Consider the following 15,579-nt stretch of genomic DNA (forward strand, 5'->3'; position numbering starts at 1 on the left):
AGGCGAGGTGACCGCGCAGGTGTGGTCCCGGGATGGCGTAGAGCCGAGGGTCGGGGAGCACAACGCAGGCGGGGTGACCGCGCAGGTGTGTCCCGGGTGGCGTAAAGCCGATGGCCGAGGAGCACAACGCAGGCGGGGTAACCGCGCAGGTGTGGTCTCGAGATGGCGTAGAGCCGAGGGGGTGTCCTCGAGCATTAAGCGACCGAGGCGGCCTTGGGCATTACGCGACCGAGGTGGTGGCCTCGGTAAGCATGGAGCCAAGGCACTCGGCATAGGCAGGTTGCGACCGAGGGACGTAACCCAGGTGGGCAAGGTAGTGGATATGGCCGAAGAGTTCGGCGCGGGCAGGCTGGCCGCACAGGCGTGTCTCGGGGTTTATGGAGCCGAGGGGCACGACGCAGGCGTACTTGGCGGCGCTGGTCTGTCTCGGGAACATGGAGCCAAGGAGCACGACGTAGGCGGGCAGGTCGCGCAGGTGTGGTCTCGGTCATCATGCTGCCGAGGAGCACGACGCAGGCGAGCATACCACGCAGGCGTGGTCGCGAGGGCCATGCGGCCGAGTAGCACGATCAGGCGGCCAGGACGCGAAGACGTGGCCTCAGGCACCACGCGGCCGAGGAACACGACAGGTGGTCGGGCCGCGCCGAGGTAGGTCTCGGCAGAGATTGGCCGAGGTGCTCTGTGCAGGCAGGCTGCGACCGAGGGACACCGCTCAAGCGGGCAGGCCGCGCTGAGGTGGGATTTCGGCAGAGAGTTGCCGAGGTACTCGGTGCAGGCAGGCTGCGACCGAGGTGGTGGGCTCGGCAAGCATGGAGCCGAGGCGTTCGGCGCAGGCAAGCCGCGGCCGAGGGGCGTGAACCAGGTGGATAGGGCCGTAGAGTTCGACGCGAGCAGGCTGGCCGTGCAGACGTGTCTCGGGGTTTATGGAGCCGAGGGGCACGACGCGGGTGTATTGGCGGCACTGGTCTGTCTCGGGAACATGGAGCCAAGGAGCACGACGCAGGCGGGGTGACCGCGCAGGCGTGGTCGCGAGGGTCATGCGACCAAGTAGCACGATCAGGCGGGCAGGACGCGAGGACGCGGCCGAGGTACACGATAGAGGCGGACAGGCCGCGCCGAGGTAGGTTCGGCGCAAGCAGGCTGCGACCGAGGGGCGAGACCCTGGTGGGTATGCCGCCCTGAGATGGACTCGACAGTGAATATGGCCGAGGAGCTCGGCGGAGGCAGGTTGCGGGCGTTGCTCAGGCAGGCAGACCGCGCTGCGGTAGGCTCGGCGTAAGCAAGCTGCGACCGAGGGGCGAGACCCTGGTCGGTAAGCCGCCCTGAGACAGACTCGACAGTGAATATGGCCGAGTAGCTTGGCGCAGGCAGGCTGGCCGCGCATGCGTGTCTCGGGGGGTATGGAGCCGAGGGACACGACGCGGGCGTACTGGCGACACTGGTCTGTCTCGGGAACATGGAGCCAAGGAGCACGACGCAGGCGGGGTGACTGCGCAGGCGTGGTCGCGAGGGTCATGCGACCGAGTAGCACGATTAGGCGAGCAGGACGCGAGGACGCGACCGAGGAACACGACCGACGGTCGGGCCGTGCCGAGGTGGGTCTCGGCAGAGATTGGCCGAGGTGCTCGGTGTAGGCGGATAGATCGCGCATGGGGCCGAGGCGCCGAGGCAGCGTACGACCTGTAGCGTGTTGGCTGCGCATGAGGCCGAGGGGCCGAGGCAGCGTGCGGGCTGCGCATGAGGCCGAGGAGCCGAGGCAGCGTGCAGTGTGTTGGCTGCAGCGTGTTGCTGCGCACGGGGCCGAGATGAGGGAGGTGCGTGGGCTGGCCGCGCGCGTGGGGCCGAGCCGCGCGCGTGGCCGAGGGGTCGAGACGCGCGGTCTGGCCGCGTGCGTGGGGCCGACGCGGGCGGATTGGCCGCACGCGTGGGGCCGACGCGGGCGAATTGGCCGGGCGCGTGAGGCCGAAGTGCTCGGGCTGGGCGCGCGCGCGGGGTCGACGCGGGCGAGACCAGCCCCAGAAGTCGCTGCTGCTGGTGTAGGTCGGCTGCAGCGGAGCAACCAAGGAGAAAGCTAACGTACCGTCATTTCGGGCCCTCCTTCTAGCGCCATTCTGTTACAGTAAGTAACTTTTTTAGCCGTGGCCTCGGGGCTGTCGCGGCTCAGTTCGGTTCCGGACGACGGGGATCTCCTTGGGGCGTTCCTCGGGGTCTCCCGGCAGCCAAGCACGTTGGTTCAGGTCGGTAGCTCGGGTCGGCGGGTTGGGTCGGTAGGTCGGGTCGGGAGGCAGCACCGTCGTAGCACCGGGCCGAGCTCCCGGCCTAACCTATGTGCAGGCGCGAGACGGTGTCGCCTCTTCCCGGTGCTACGGCGGTGCTGCCTCCCGACCCGACCTACTGACCCGACCCGCCGACCCGAGCTCCCGACCCGAACCACCGTGCTTTGCTGCCGGGAGACCCCGAGGAACGCCCCAGGGAGATCCCCGTCGTCCGGACCCGAACTGAGCCGCGACGGCCCCGAGGCCACGGCTAAAAAAGTTACTTACCGTAACAGAATTTGGATGGTTGTTACGGTAAGTAACTTTTTTAGCCGTGGCCTCGGGGCCGTCGCGGCTCAGTTCGGGTCCGGACGACGGGGATCTCCCTGGGGCGTTCCTCGGGGTCTCCCGGCAGCAAAGCACGGTGGTTCGGGTCGGGAGCTCGGGTCGGCGGGTCGGGTCAGTAGGTCGGGTCGGGAGGCAGCACCGCCGTAGCACCGGGAAGAGGCGACACCGTCTCACACTTGCACACAGGTCGGGTCGGGAGCTCGGCCCGACCCCTCCGACGATCAAGTTAGAGAAAGATGTTGAGTATGTCCTCCTCCTCTTTGCTTAGGACTCAGGGGTATTTATAGAGGAGGTTTGATGTTACCTGACGTAACTGTCTGATATTACCACTGGGGTTGCGTGGGAGGCCGAGCTGCTGCAGGGTATGGAGAGCCTCGGGTAGTGTGTCGCTCAGGGGATAGGCGTGTCACATCGTCGTTATTGCCCCTATCAGATCTAATACAAGATGATATGGTTGAGAATACACCTCGAGCGAGGAGGTAGCGAGGGAGGGATTGAGCCGTTCCCTTCATCCCTGAGAGACGCCGTCGACACAAGCCGCCGACGATGCAGCTATTCCGCGGGGCCTGCAGTGGTCGAAGCTCGCCTTACCGTCTGAGGAGTTCCCGCCGCTGCCGGAGGGGGTGGCCCGACAACCTTTTCAACCTGGTGGCCGCCGTCGGGGACTCAGACGCTCCGTGCTCCTCATGCTCGACCGTCGAGCCGTGGAAGGCAATCCCGTCCGCGAGATTTATCTGAACGAGATGGTGAAGCAGATGCGCGGCCGCCACAGGTACGCTCACGCCCTCGAGGTTCGCCTGCCTACTCTCTCCACTTTCTTCCTTCGGTATTTGGTATTTCTACTCCTGTAGTAAAGCAAAAGCCTTCCACAGTTGTGGAGTTGGCCTATTAGTCATGTTATTTGTTTCATCTGTTGACGACAGTAAGTTTATGATGCTTGACAAGTGTGTCGGCAGAGGCTTTCTTCCATTAAATATAGGAGACCAAAAAAATGCTCAGCAGCTTTGCTTGCAATGTGGGTGGAAATTGGAACTGACATTGAAAAGCTTGCAACAGTGGCTGTTATCTTCCAAGAAATGAAGAAGCTTGCTCAGTCTATGTTGAGATGAAGCTGGGCTGTACCAAGTTTGGAATATGTATCAAGGAGAAGGTATATGCGCATGATATGTGGACTGATGTAGAGGGTCCGGAAGCTATCTTGAAGGAGTAGGAGACATGATTTAGAGTGTGCCGATTCTGCAATTTGCAGCATATTATACAAGAGGCCATGTAGAGAACCAGAGTGTCAGTAATCAAGGTCATTGAGGGTGGAAGAACACCTCGTGCTATTGCAATGGGCACATCAGCTGCTTTGTATTCGAAGTGTGGTTAGCGATGAGGGCTGTGGATCATACCATGACGGTAGAACCTTGATAACCTTAAAGATCAAAAGGATCAGTGGAATGAGCAGAAGAGATTGCAAGGTTGTTGAGACATCATGGTCTTCCGACGAGGGAAATCTATGACTGCTTGCTGACGATATTCGTGTTGGCCGGGAAACCACCAACAAAACATGGATTTGATGCAGATGAAGAAATATTTAAGATTCGGTAAGAGGAAAGCCCGCCACAGACGGGCTAAGAAAAAGAAAACACTGTTGAGCAGGTAGATTACGAAGATGATGAAACAATAGGCACAGAAGTAGATCATAACTCAGAAATAACATTGGTTTAATGTCCATACTGAGGCAAACATTTGCAGATTCTTATGGCGGATAACATCTGTTACCTTCAGCATGATATTAACAGGCTGAAGAACCGTACACAGAGAAGTGTGCATGCTCAGAAAAAGATCAAGCACACAATGGCACAGCAGAGGAGGAATACCCAAATCTGATGGAGTGACCTCTCCAGCTCCATCTCCCGCCTCCTTCGCCTGCGGCTGCCCTCATTGCCACCCATGTGGTAAGGATTCGAGTAGTCAACGCTGGCCCACTCCTGATCCCGGACCATCCACGAGAGCACCGCCACCGCCAATCCCCCCAGCACGCCGCCCGCCATCGAGTGGCTCGGTTGCAGGTAACGGTGAGGCCGAATCTCCGGGTACCGCGCCTCGTTCGGCCCGATCGCGCCCCGGCGGGCCGGCCGCGGACGACGCGGTACCTCGACGCCCGGGTGGGAGTTCCTCCCGCAGCCTCGGTGGCCGCGGCCGTAGAGCGGCACCAGAGCGTCCAGGGAGAGGGCGGCCTTGCATACGGGGCACAGCTGGGGGGCGGCGCTCTCGGCCTGCTGCAGCCACCTGTATATGCACGGCCAGCAGTAGAGGTGGCCGCAGAGCGTGACGACCGGCTCCGCGGCGACATCGAGGCATATGTTGCACTCAAAGCACCCGTTGCCGGAGGCCAGCGCGCCGGCGTCCGGCTCGCACGTCTTCCCAGGCTCGTCCCCGCGACGGGATTCCCCTCGATGGCCGTCCATCTCGCTTGGGTTCGGTGCCGCTGCTTGTTGCGGTTGGCCGACGACAAGGAACGGTGACAGCCGCAGCAAGCAAAGTCATTCATAAAGACGAGCTTACGTGTGCAACTTTTAAGATAAGGCTGCCGTTGGTGATCTTTTGGCTCGCGAACGGCACGAACCTTAAAGAACAGATGTGAGAAGAAGGCGGCGCGGATGGCAGGTAAACATCCCGGACACCATATAACGAGAGAAACAATTGCTGAGGTTGCAGAGAAACAGATGTGTGTGTGCTTATCGTCTTCCCCACTATTTTGAGATAGAAGAAACCCATGAAGGTTGAGGAAAAATATGTATCATGGCTTTATGGTCTGCATATTATTAATTTTCTCTATTTTATTCTTCCATTTAAGATTGAGAACGATTCAGATATGCCACCTTATGATTGTACATGGTATCTCTTAGCCATTATAATATGCAGCATAAGATGAAGCTACAGCAACCATTACATGGATGTCCCCAACAATAGTAAGGCACAGGAACAAGTTCTCTCGGAGATGGTTGAGACAAGGCCATCGACCTTCTTTCTCAGTCTTCGTCTTCCCAAAGTCTTCGCTCGACTCCAACTCTGATGTGACCAGAGTGTTCTTTTTTTCTTGTCGAGAGAAATGTAACACAGTCGAAGCGTAATGCTCCACCGACTCTGTGGAGGATGAGAAGAGAGAAACGACAGGAACAGAGACAACAGTCTCAGTATCGTATACCATTTCTATGACTACTGTCCAAGCAAGCAACGTGCGTCACAGCTTGCCACAGGTCATGTCAGAATTTGTACCATTAAAATATTGTTCGACACGTCTGGTCCGATAATTTCGGGACGACAACATCTCGCACGTCGAGCCAGAATCCGTACTAATATCGTGTTATGTTCATCACGTTAATCCACGTATGATCGATCCTCTCACGACAGTATAAAGACTTTTATCCCGACCTCCAAAAAGAGGAGAGACTACTGACTTGCTCGTCGAAGGGACCAAAGTCATGGATCATCCGACGAAGACCATTTTTGCAAGAAAGCAGCCCAACCTTGAGAGTCGCAGACCGATACCCCTGTGGCGAATCATCGACCAACCCACCTCTTGACTCGATGATCTAATCGGCTCCGACAACCAGCTAAGTCGACAGAAGGCTCCCGACATCGACCCGTAGATCAAGCCGTGCTAACTCATTGGCCACAACACATTCGTTCTCCAATAGTAGGTATTACATTAAACTGCATCATAGATTGGAATATTAAATCTATTGCTTCTTGGAGGCACAAGAAAACGAAGAAAAGGAATGAGAGTTCTTATTGAACTAAATCACAGTTAAAACAAGATACTTCGAATTGAAACTGATTTAGATATACCTAACTGAATCGATTCGAAATCGATTAATTTGGTTTGATTAATCAATTAATCAGTTTATAATTTTAAATAATTTAAATATATATATATATATATATATATATATATATATATATATATATATAGAAATAAAACAATTCAATTCATTGAATCGTAACCTTAGATTCAATTGGGCAATATGATAATATTTTTAAAATTAAATCTTTGGTTTTGATTAATCGATACGAATCTATTAAGGATTTAGGACAATAAACTCAATCGGATTAATATTTTCTAAATTAAAATTGATTCAATTTGATTTAAACCAAATAAGGTTACTCACAATCAGAATCATTTATAACTTTCAAAATCAAATCATCTCTGAATTAATTCGAAACAAATCGATTTTGAACCAATTTGATTCAAATTTTATTTTGGTTCGATTTTTTTATTTGATTCGAACACCCCTTATCTAATCTTAATGGTCAAATAAATTAGACAAAACCAACTATATAAAGAAATTTTCAAAAAAAAAATATTATTGCTAGAAAAGGTAAATTGATCCTCTATATTATTGGTAACAAACATACATGAAATGAGAACTAATAGCCCAAAGCCCTTTTCACTTTTCTTTAAATAAATAAGAAAGGCAGGAAATCTTATTCACAAAAACACATTTGTTTGATGTTGCTGTAAACACACAGATGGCACAAGCAGTAGTCAGGTCTATTGCACGTAACATTTCTTATTCTTCCAAATTCCAATTACTACTCTAAAAGGTCAAAGGCTAAGGCACTTTGCAAATCCTTTCACAACATCTACACAGCACTTACTATCAGAAAAGCAAAGTGCAAACATTACCCGGACTCATGTTGATAGCCTGCAGAAACGCCGAGAAAGTGCCTGATCCCAGAGAACAAATGCATTTACCTCGCTACAAACTTCTCGATCGATATAATGAGGGTACTTTCTGGCACAGCCCCGATGACAGCATCTTTCTTCTCGCCATTTTTTAATATCATCATAGTTGGGATGCTTCGAATCCCATACTGCGTAGTTATATCGGGGTTTTCATCTGTGTTGAGCTTATAGCACCTGAGCTTTCCTTCGTAAACCTTTGCCAGTTTAATAATGGTTGGCTCAATCATCCGACAGGGCCCACACCATGGAGCCCAAAAATCTACAAGCACTGGAACATCAGAGTCCATCACGAGAGACTGCCATGTCGCCTTGGACACATCTGGAACTATGATATGGTAGGCAGAACTGATTAACTAATGAGCCAAAAAAACAAAAAGATAATTTGACAAATAAATTAAATGAAGTGTAGTTAAAGATGTGCACCAAACCACTTAAATTAAGCTATCATAAACTACAAAAATATTTGACCATTGTAAACAAGACAATATGTTAACTTTGTAGCCAATTTGATATCACTACACAGAAAGCCCAGTGACATGATCATATGTTATCTTGGATTTTGGCTCAGGCCAAAAGTATAAGACCCGACCTGATTACTGGGACAGATGGATTGGACTTTTTCAAAATCAATTGGGTTGGGGTTGCTGAATCTCAACCCCAGTCTAACTTGGATTTTATTAGGGCTGACTTGGAATCCAACCTTGAGTCCAACCAGAACATGAGCTGACGATAGTTTAACTTGACCCATCCCAATAAAACCAATGTGACAATACAAAGAATAACCAATATACGCAGAAAGATCACTTAGTATCATCCCCAGTAACAAGGGCATAAGGGCATGCGAGCAACATAGGTTCAATCATTCTTTCATGTTAAAACAACCGATAGGAATAAGACCATTAAACAGTACAATCAGCAAATATACAGAAAAAGAACAGGTGTGCAAAGAAGTTTTGTGTTTAACCATAATGTTGAAAGATTTGGAAGAATATTTTGTATCATGTTTCCCCTCATCAAGCTAATTGGTTGATGCACATGAGAGATCACTCATGGGAGTAGATTGTTACCCTCAGCACATGATACATCCATAGCCAAAATGTTGATTGGGCTACAAATCAACTAAGCTATTAGAAAAGTAAAACCCTCAAAATATAGGTTTACTGTTAGCTATGGTAGAGGAAAAGTCTCTTGTTATATGGTTATTCTCTTTTGTGGGCAACACTTAGAACTGAACTAACTCGACTAGTCAACATATGCAGGGTTTGGTACTGTTTTCAATCACCTAAACTAACTTGGAATTGGATTCTCTAAACTACTATACATGTAGATATATAAATAAATATCCCCCATGACACAAACACACACAAAAAAGGAAAAAAAATGTTCAGGCTAGTAATCCAAAGGAAAATCATTTACCAGTTAAAAGAGTTGCATCGAGCAAAAAGATGCACCTAGAGAAATATCCTTATGAATTACTCAAAAGACAGAATGTTCTAAAACAAGTGCAGGAATATCAAATGAGAACAAAAACATACATACCAATCATGGAAGCAACAATGCTAATATTTAACATTAAAACTCCAACTCAGGAAGGTTCCTAAATAGGTATGACACTATGCCATCTGTCAACAATTTTCAAGTAGTAGAAGCGACTCAAACAACAATCAGTAGCTGCATAAATATGTTCCTCGATATATGGAGAACACAAAGTTTCCCATGTTGCTATTAATCAGGAAGGTATGCATGCCTTTCTTACTTTCTTTTATAAGCTCTAGAGAACAATTTAGGTAAAAGATGCTTTCAGAAGACGAAAAGTGATACAAAGAGGAAGGGAACTCCACAAACACCAAAACAAATCAGCTAATGGCTTTGATAACAAAGGATATTCAAGCTCAGAATACAATAAATTTGTCTTCTTTCTGGTGAGTGGATGGCTGCTTATCAGGACACACAACAAGGTTGAAAATTATTAGGTATCGTACTTTAGTTTGAACCTTTGGTTACAAGAAGATAGTGCTGTTGATGGACCATGTAGATGGCTCAGCTAGCAACAGCTGATGGCTAAAAGAAGAAAAGATCATTTAAAGTGCCGTCATTTAGAAATGCTACTTTGATGAAAAACAAGAAAATTTAAATAACTAAATTCACAAAACAATGTACCAAAAGGGATTTTTTTATAGCCTAGAAATTGACTTCAATTGTTCACAGAGGAATTCGATAATGCTGCAGCATAGACCAAGTTACCAGCATGAAGCCCATTAAATAGGCAAGATTTGGTGAAAAACACTTTTTTCTTCATAATGCAGAACGGGGAGCATCGTTTATATCCAATAACAAAGAAGAAAAGTTCTTCTAATAGTGTTAGTGTTTCCTAATCAGATAATCCAACGATCAATGCCAGGAAAATAAGGTTCCTTCTCTAAAAGTTGCTCACAACCAAGACTAATTAGCTCAAATTACTCATCTTTAATCGTTTCAGGCAACACATCACACAAGCACACAAGCAACATAAGACGCAAACGAAGAAGAAGAATCTAATCAATTGGATCTTAGAGAAGAAGAAAGAAAAGGCGGAAAGGACAGAAAGCATTACGCCCGGTGGTCGTCTCTGGGGCCTCACAAACCACGGCTCCTCGGCGGACCGCCCTCGAGCTCGCCGCGAACGAAACCCCCGGAAGGCGCGTGCATCTCCTAAGGCCCTCGAAAACCGGGAGAAGCCTCGTCGCGCGTCGGCTGAGGGAAGAGGAAGCCGGGGCCAGGGCCGCGGTCCTCGGCACCGGCAACGCCATCGACGCCGTCAGGCGGGGAACCGCCATCGATTCGACTCGGTGGTGGAGTAGGAGGAGGAGAGGAACGGGAGTTGTTGAGATCCAATCGATGTTGTGTTAATTAGCCAATGTGGTGAGATTAGCAGCAAACTAAGTTTGGGCCGCTATGACGCCCAATCAATTAGTTGTGACATTTTGTTAGATGGATATAACGTGGAACACAAGACGGGTTCATGGGGTTCGTGGTGGCAGGCACGGCGGCCTTCGAGGAGCTATCGTGGGTGCTGTAGCCGATCATGGCCGGCTATGCCTTTCCATCGTTGAGCTTTAAATTAAACAACAGCATTCTTAGAAAATAGCATTGTGCATCCAATTTATATGGTAACAAGAACCACATCATGCACATACCAAACAAATACTGTCATCACTTCAAGACATGGATAACTCAGTTGGAAAGGTTTACCTTGGAGAACCTTATTACAAGAGCACTGCATAACTCATATCCCGCAGGTTGTTGCCATGTGTTTTTGATGATATTAATATGATAATGAACCCAGGTTGTGCAAATGCCAAATGTGCAGGGTTCTACTCTTTGGTGCTTTCACCGGCACCGGCACCGGCACCGGCACCGGCACTGGCTTCCTTCAACTCTGATGAATCATTCTCCTTCAGTTCTGCTTCATCACCGTGACCAAACCGACCATCCTGCTTCGTCTCTTCATCATGGTCTCGATTTGCATGGGTTTCCACTGGATCATCCTCCTTTGTTTCTGTACTATGTTCTACTTGTCTGTCTGTACCATCCGTGATCTCGGTGCTTTTCTCCGTTACTTGAGAGGTAGTGCCATCATCGGTCCAGTCCGTCGTGGGCACTGTCTCGTCCGTCTTCTTGATCATTCCAACTTTGACGTATTTGCTCATGAATTTGTATTCCCAGTCTTGCAACGCGTCGAGCTCAAAGGGGCCGAGGCCGGAGATATCACCAGTCAAATCTACTGGTTCAAACGACATCTTTGCCAATGCTCTACTCGCATCTTTCCCAGCAAAGAGTGCATATGGCCCACCGGGTCCATAGAACATCCTAAGACAACATAAAAATAAGGAAAACTTTTAGATGCAAAAGATGTTTGTTGATACACGATAGGTAGCAAAGCAGGCTATATAGGCCGAGTTTAAATGGATGAAAAGAAAAGGCTTAATTGTCAGTAGCAAAACATGTAATCAACAATATTAGAAATAGGCTTTCACCACTCATGTCGCAAGGTAAAAGTAAAACCATTAAATTCTTTGGAATATGCAGGCCATTTGATATGAGATGTTGAATACTAAATATCATAGCTTATCTTGAAACCATGACGTAGAGAAAGTGTCTTGCTTTGTCCAATGAAATGGCGTGAATTAAGCGTTGCGCAATGTCATTGTACTAAACCATGGTATTAGTCCAACTTCATTCAAACCGGATCTATTTGTTTCGATGTCTTCGAATTATTCACATTAAATATGAATAAATAACTGTCCAAATCAGAAACTCCTTATTTGCTTCCCAAACATATTCACACAATTATTTTCATATTTTCCAACAAGAAATGGTCAAACAATACATAAAATCAGTTGAATCATTATCTTCATGAACATCAAACGAACAAATTACAACAATATAATGTCCAACAATTCGGAGTTGGCTACATGAACCTTGCCCCTCCATTTAGTTATATGTAGGGAAAAAGTAATGATCAAAGTAAAGCAGATCAATTTTTTGGTGTTTTTGATAAAGCCGACCTAGATCGTTCTAAATCTCTCCTTACGCCATTAATCCTAATCTACTCAACTAATCTAACCAAGTTAAATATAGGTATTTATAGGTTTCCTTTTGACATATTCATACCATCATAAAAAAAATTTCCGCATTGTCTTCCATCAATCTTATACCAGAGTGTCTATAGATGCAAAGAATTATTATTCTCACTTCACTGGTAGTTTTGAAAAAACCAACAGAAGAAACTTCTGATGGCTTAATCTCATAATAAATCTATATATGAGCCATGACTACAAGACACGTAAAGAACAAAAAAAAAGGGTACCCAATTAAAAAATAAACAAAATACAAAAAAGGCAGAAGAACTAAACCAAGCTATTAGATGGAAACACAATCAAAATAAAGCATCATATGGAGATTGCATGTTGATCATAAACTACACCACAACTATGTACTGAAGAAGGATGCAAAATTTTCTATATTAGATGAGCCAAATGTAAATAAGATTCCAAACTTCTTATCATTTCTTTTCGAGAAAACCATATATATTATGCTACAACAGAGGTGATTGATCACAGACCAAAAATATGTCTAAAATTTAACGACTGATAAAAACTTATTTGAATCAGGTTTAAGTAGCTGGAATTTGGTACTAACATGTTAGACATCATTGATCAAAATGAAAACCAAGCATGGTGCAGAACTGCTACCAGCTCAAATCTTCAAATAGCATCCTCAAATTTTAGAAAAGCAATCTACCTTTTCTAATCGGCCTGCTGAAATCAATCACTCGGCAACAAAATAAATAAACTTACTGCATCCTCATGGTTTAAGTAGTTGGAATTTGGTACTAACATGTTAGACATCATTGATCAAAATGAAAACCAAGCATGAAGCAGAACTAACTACCAGCTCTAATCTACAAATAGCATCCTCAAATTTTAGAAAAGTAATCTACCTTTTCCAATGGGCCTGCTGAAATCAATCAATCGGCAACAAATAAATGAACTTATTGCATCCACTTTGACAACAGGACAAATCCACATAAAAAAGACAACAAGTCCTAGCACTTTATGATTAGTTGCTTTTTTATTGTTGTCAATTCTGAAATTTGGTACCATATTAGGGCGAGACCTAAGAACAACTATCGTATAGTGTAACTTCAATATCAATAACATAGACTTCATATGAATGCTGAATAAGAAAACAAGTCCGATGAAATGTTATCCAACCAAGACGTATCACAGAAGATTAAAATGTTGTATTACTGCAAACTGTAAAATCAAAAGAAAAGGAGGAAGGAGGAGGAGAAAGAGGCATAAGAGATTTCAGGACGCGATGATTACTCCACAAAATGTGTTCACTGAGGAATCAGAAGGCAGGACATGTATTCCAAAAGGAAACGGTGAAACAGGAAAAGGTGAGATCAATTCATCCATCAAACAAACAAAAAGGGGGTCAAGAAATTCATCCATCCCGGACATATCTTGAAACCCTAAGAGAACTGTGCATAAATGGAAACTTATGATGCACTTGAACAAATAGAGAACAAAGAGGGAGACGCAGCGAACCTGCTCTGGGTGACGTCATAGATCTGACCCTTAATCGCCATGAGGAGCGGCTTCTTCGGATCGGAGCCGTCGTAGGCCCGAAGCTCCTCCTCAGATACCTCCCCGAGCTGGACGGGCGGCGCAAGGGGTTCGACCTCCCGAGACCGCGGCGGCGGGGGCGGTGGCGGCGCCAGAAACCCAGCCACCGTGTGGTAGAGCGCCACAGCCACCGCCAGCAGCGTAAAGAACGTCGCCGGCGACAACCCCGTGTACGCCTCGATCGCCCTCTTAGCCACCTCCCAAGCCTCCGCCATTGCCATCTCACTCTCCCTCCCTCGCACTCTCTCTCTCTCTCGGAGCGGAAGCGGAGAGTCCAAAGCGACGAAAAGGGGCGATGGATACGATGCGTTCTTTCGGATCCTCCCCGATTCCAACTCGTACATCTTCTCATAAATGGACGGTCCAGATTCGTTCTTTGGGTAGGGATCAGCTCTAGATGATCCTACGGCCCCGACTCATCGAGATCCCATATCAACCAATAAATAGCTGCCACGTTGATGCACGGTTCTTAAAGCCGGCTGGCACGATCAGCGGAGCCCTGCAACGAACGGTCGTAACTGCGATCCGCTTCGTTTACCGCATGCAAACATCGCCTTCGAAAACACTGTTGCCAAACATGTTTAAATGTTGATGATGTCACTTGAGCTCAATGGAGATTAGAGAACAACATCGAGATTATTTTCTAAGCTCGAAAACATATCAAGTAAACTGAAGTTGACCATTCATTTCCTTTGTTACGGCTACCACATCAAGTCAAACAAAGAACCATAACAAGGCAGGAACAGACCCATCTTTTCCGGTGGAGAGGATGAAGTCAGACATAAAGAAGCAGAAGAAAAAGAGCAATGCTCGACGTGTTCACGTCCTCATGTTTGCTGCTCCCCGTCCTGCTCGGGTTCTTCAGGCGCTGCCTCCGACGGTGGCTGCTCCGCCGTGTTCTGCTTCCCCAACGCTGCCTGGATCACGTGGTTGTAGCTTCCCTTCTCCTTGAACAACTGCGCGAAGTGGTGCTTGCAGTAGAGGATGCCGTCGAGCGCCGCGTAGGACGAAGGCGTGAGGGTGCAGCCCCCGACGGAGCACTTGAAACAGGTCTTGTGGTACGACTCCCCCTCCATGGTCAGCTGCCACAACAACAGGCCACAGCGACGTTAAGTCTGAGCTACGTTTATTGCTCCTGACACGCATTTGATGCGAGGAAGAACGGACCGTTTCCAAGGGGTAAGCTGTTTTCTTGCAGACAGCACACTTGTCTTGAGTTCCACTGAACATGGAGGAGATCTTACTTGGTGTCTTGGACTGGCAAGATCGTGATCATGTCAGCTAACCAGTTACTTGGACACTGAATCATGCATGAGTTAATTAGCTCACCTGTTCGTTCCTCTCTCCAGACTTTGCGCCTGCAAATCGCAAACCTAGCATTAGCCTCGAAGCTATAATGTACCGAAGCATGCATCTGAAACGACGAAGGAAAAAAACCTGCAGGGAATTTTTTGGTGAAGGTTCCTGTCTCCTTGAAGAGTTGCTCGAAGTGAGGTTTGCAGTAGAGGACACCATCCATGGAGGAGTAGTTGCACATCTAGGAAGACATAGAGACATTCCAAAAAGTATCGATGTATGAATGTCTAATAATCACACAGGGGGAACTCCAGTCATACTGCAGATCTTAAACTAGATTTACCGAGAGAGTGCCCTTGCAGTGACTGCACTTGAAGCAGCTCTTGTGATAGGTAACTCCATCTGCGCTCAAGAGATCTATGAAATGGACAGTCTTCTCGCATTCCTTGCACTTGTCCTGGGTACCAATGAAAGACATGGTGAAGAACCAAAATCCAAGGTTGCTTACTGCTACCGTAGACAAAGAAGCTCCAAAAACACGAAGATCAATGGTTTGCATGCATGAAGTCTGCCAAAATGGAAGGCGACAGAGCCGAGAGGGGGGGGGAGGCGATCAACGTTTTGCATGAAGTTTGCGAGGAAAATATGGGAGCACGGGAGGAAAGGTAGGAGATGGAAACGGAGGGATGTGAGCCTCTAACCACGAGACCCAGTCAAGAGTGACGAGGTGAAGGGAAGACCTCACCTTCCTGTCTACGAGACCATATGA

General features: G+C 47.8%; 4 protein-coding genes and 1 long non-coding RNA gene across 5 annotated transcripts; 1 reads left to right on the forward strand and 4 right to left on the reverse strand.

Annotated features, from left to right (window-relative positions):
- Window positions 1–3,068: 3,068 nt before the first annotated feature.
- Window positions 3,069–5,059, reverse strand: LOC103972022 (E3 ubiquitin-protein ligase RMA3-like). The gene is made up of 2 exons (XM_009386214.3): window positions 4,469–5,059; window positions 3,069–3,466 (listed from the first exon to the last, which is right to left on the reverse strand). The coding sequence occupies exons 1-2, from the start codon at window positions 5,057–5,059 to the stop codon at window positions 3,443–3,445; spliced, it is 615 nt and encodes a 204-aa protein (XP_009384489.2). The 3' UTR covers window positions 3,069–3,442.
- LOC135597589 (uncharacterized) lies at window positions 3,236–5,447 on the forward strand. Its single transcript, XR_010481322.1, has 2 exons — window positions 3,236–3,375; window positions 3,549–5,447. It is a non-coding gene; the product is annotated as an uncharacterized LOC135597589 (long non-coding RNA).
- A 1,678-nt stretch (window positions 5,448–7,125) lies between these two features.
- On the reverse strand, window positions 7,126–10,385 carry LOC135597590 (uncharacterized). Its single transcript, XM_065090753.1, has 2 exons — window positions 9,935–10,385; window positions 7,126–7,666 (listed from the first exon to the last, which is right to left on the reverse strand). Exons 1-2 carry the CDS (start codon window positions 10,155–10,157, stop codon window positions 7,347–7,349), a joined length of 543 nt encoding a protein of 180 aa, XP_064946825.1. The 5' UTR covers window positions 10,158–10,385; the 3' UTR covers window positions 7,126–7,346.
- A 129-nt stretch (window positions 10,386–10,514) lies between these two features.
- Window positions 10,515–13,825, reverse strand: LOC135585861 (membrane steroid-binding protein 1-like). Its single transcript, XM_065090752.1, has 2 exons — window positions 13,437–13,825; window positions 10,515–11,190 (listed from the first exon to the last, which is right to left on the reverse strand). The coding sequence occupies exons 1-2, from the start codon at window positions 13,733–13,735 to the stop codon at window positions 10,695–10,697; spliced, it is 795 nt and encodes a 264-aa protein (XP_064946824.1). The 5' UTR covers window positions 13,736–13,825; the 3' UTR covers window positions 10,515–10,694.
- Window positions 13,826–14,243: 418 nt separating this feature from the next.
- Window positions 14,244–15,410, reverse strand: LOC103972025 (LIM domain-containing protein PLIM2b-like). Its single transcript, XM_018820545.2, has 5 exons — window positions 15,154–15,410; window positions 14,952–15,051; window positions 14,844–14,872; window positions 14,682–14,771; window positions 14,244–14,596 (listed from the first exon to the last, which is right to left on the reverse strand). The coding sequence occupies exons 1-5, from the start codon at window positions 15,367–15,369 to the stop codon at window positions 14,342–14,344; spliced, it is 690 nt and encodes a 229-aa protein (XP_018676090.2). The 5' UTR covers window positions 15,370–15,410; the 3' UTR covers window positions 14,244–14,341.
- Between the last annotated feature and the right edge of the window lie 169 nt (window positions 15,411–15,579).

Source organism: Musa acuminata, chromosome BXJ1-11 (genome assembly GCF_036884655.1).
Source record: "Musa acuminata AAA Group cultivar baxijiao chromosome BXJ1-11, Cavendish_Baxijiao_AAA, whole genome shotgun sequence".
Classification (NCBI taxonomy): domain Eukaryota; kingdom Viridiplantae; phylum Streptophyta; class Magnoliopsida; order Zingiberales; family Musaceae; genus Musa; species Musa acuminata.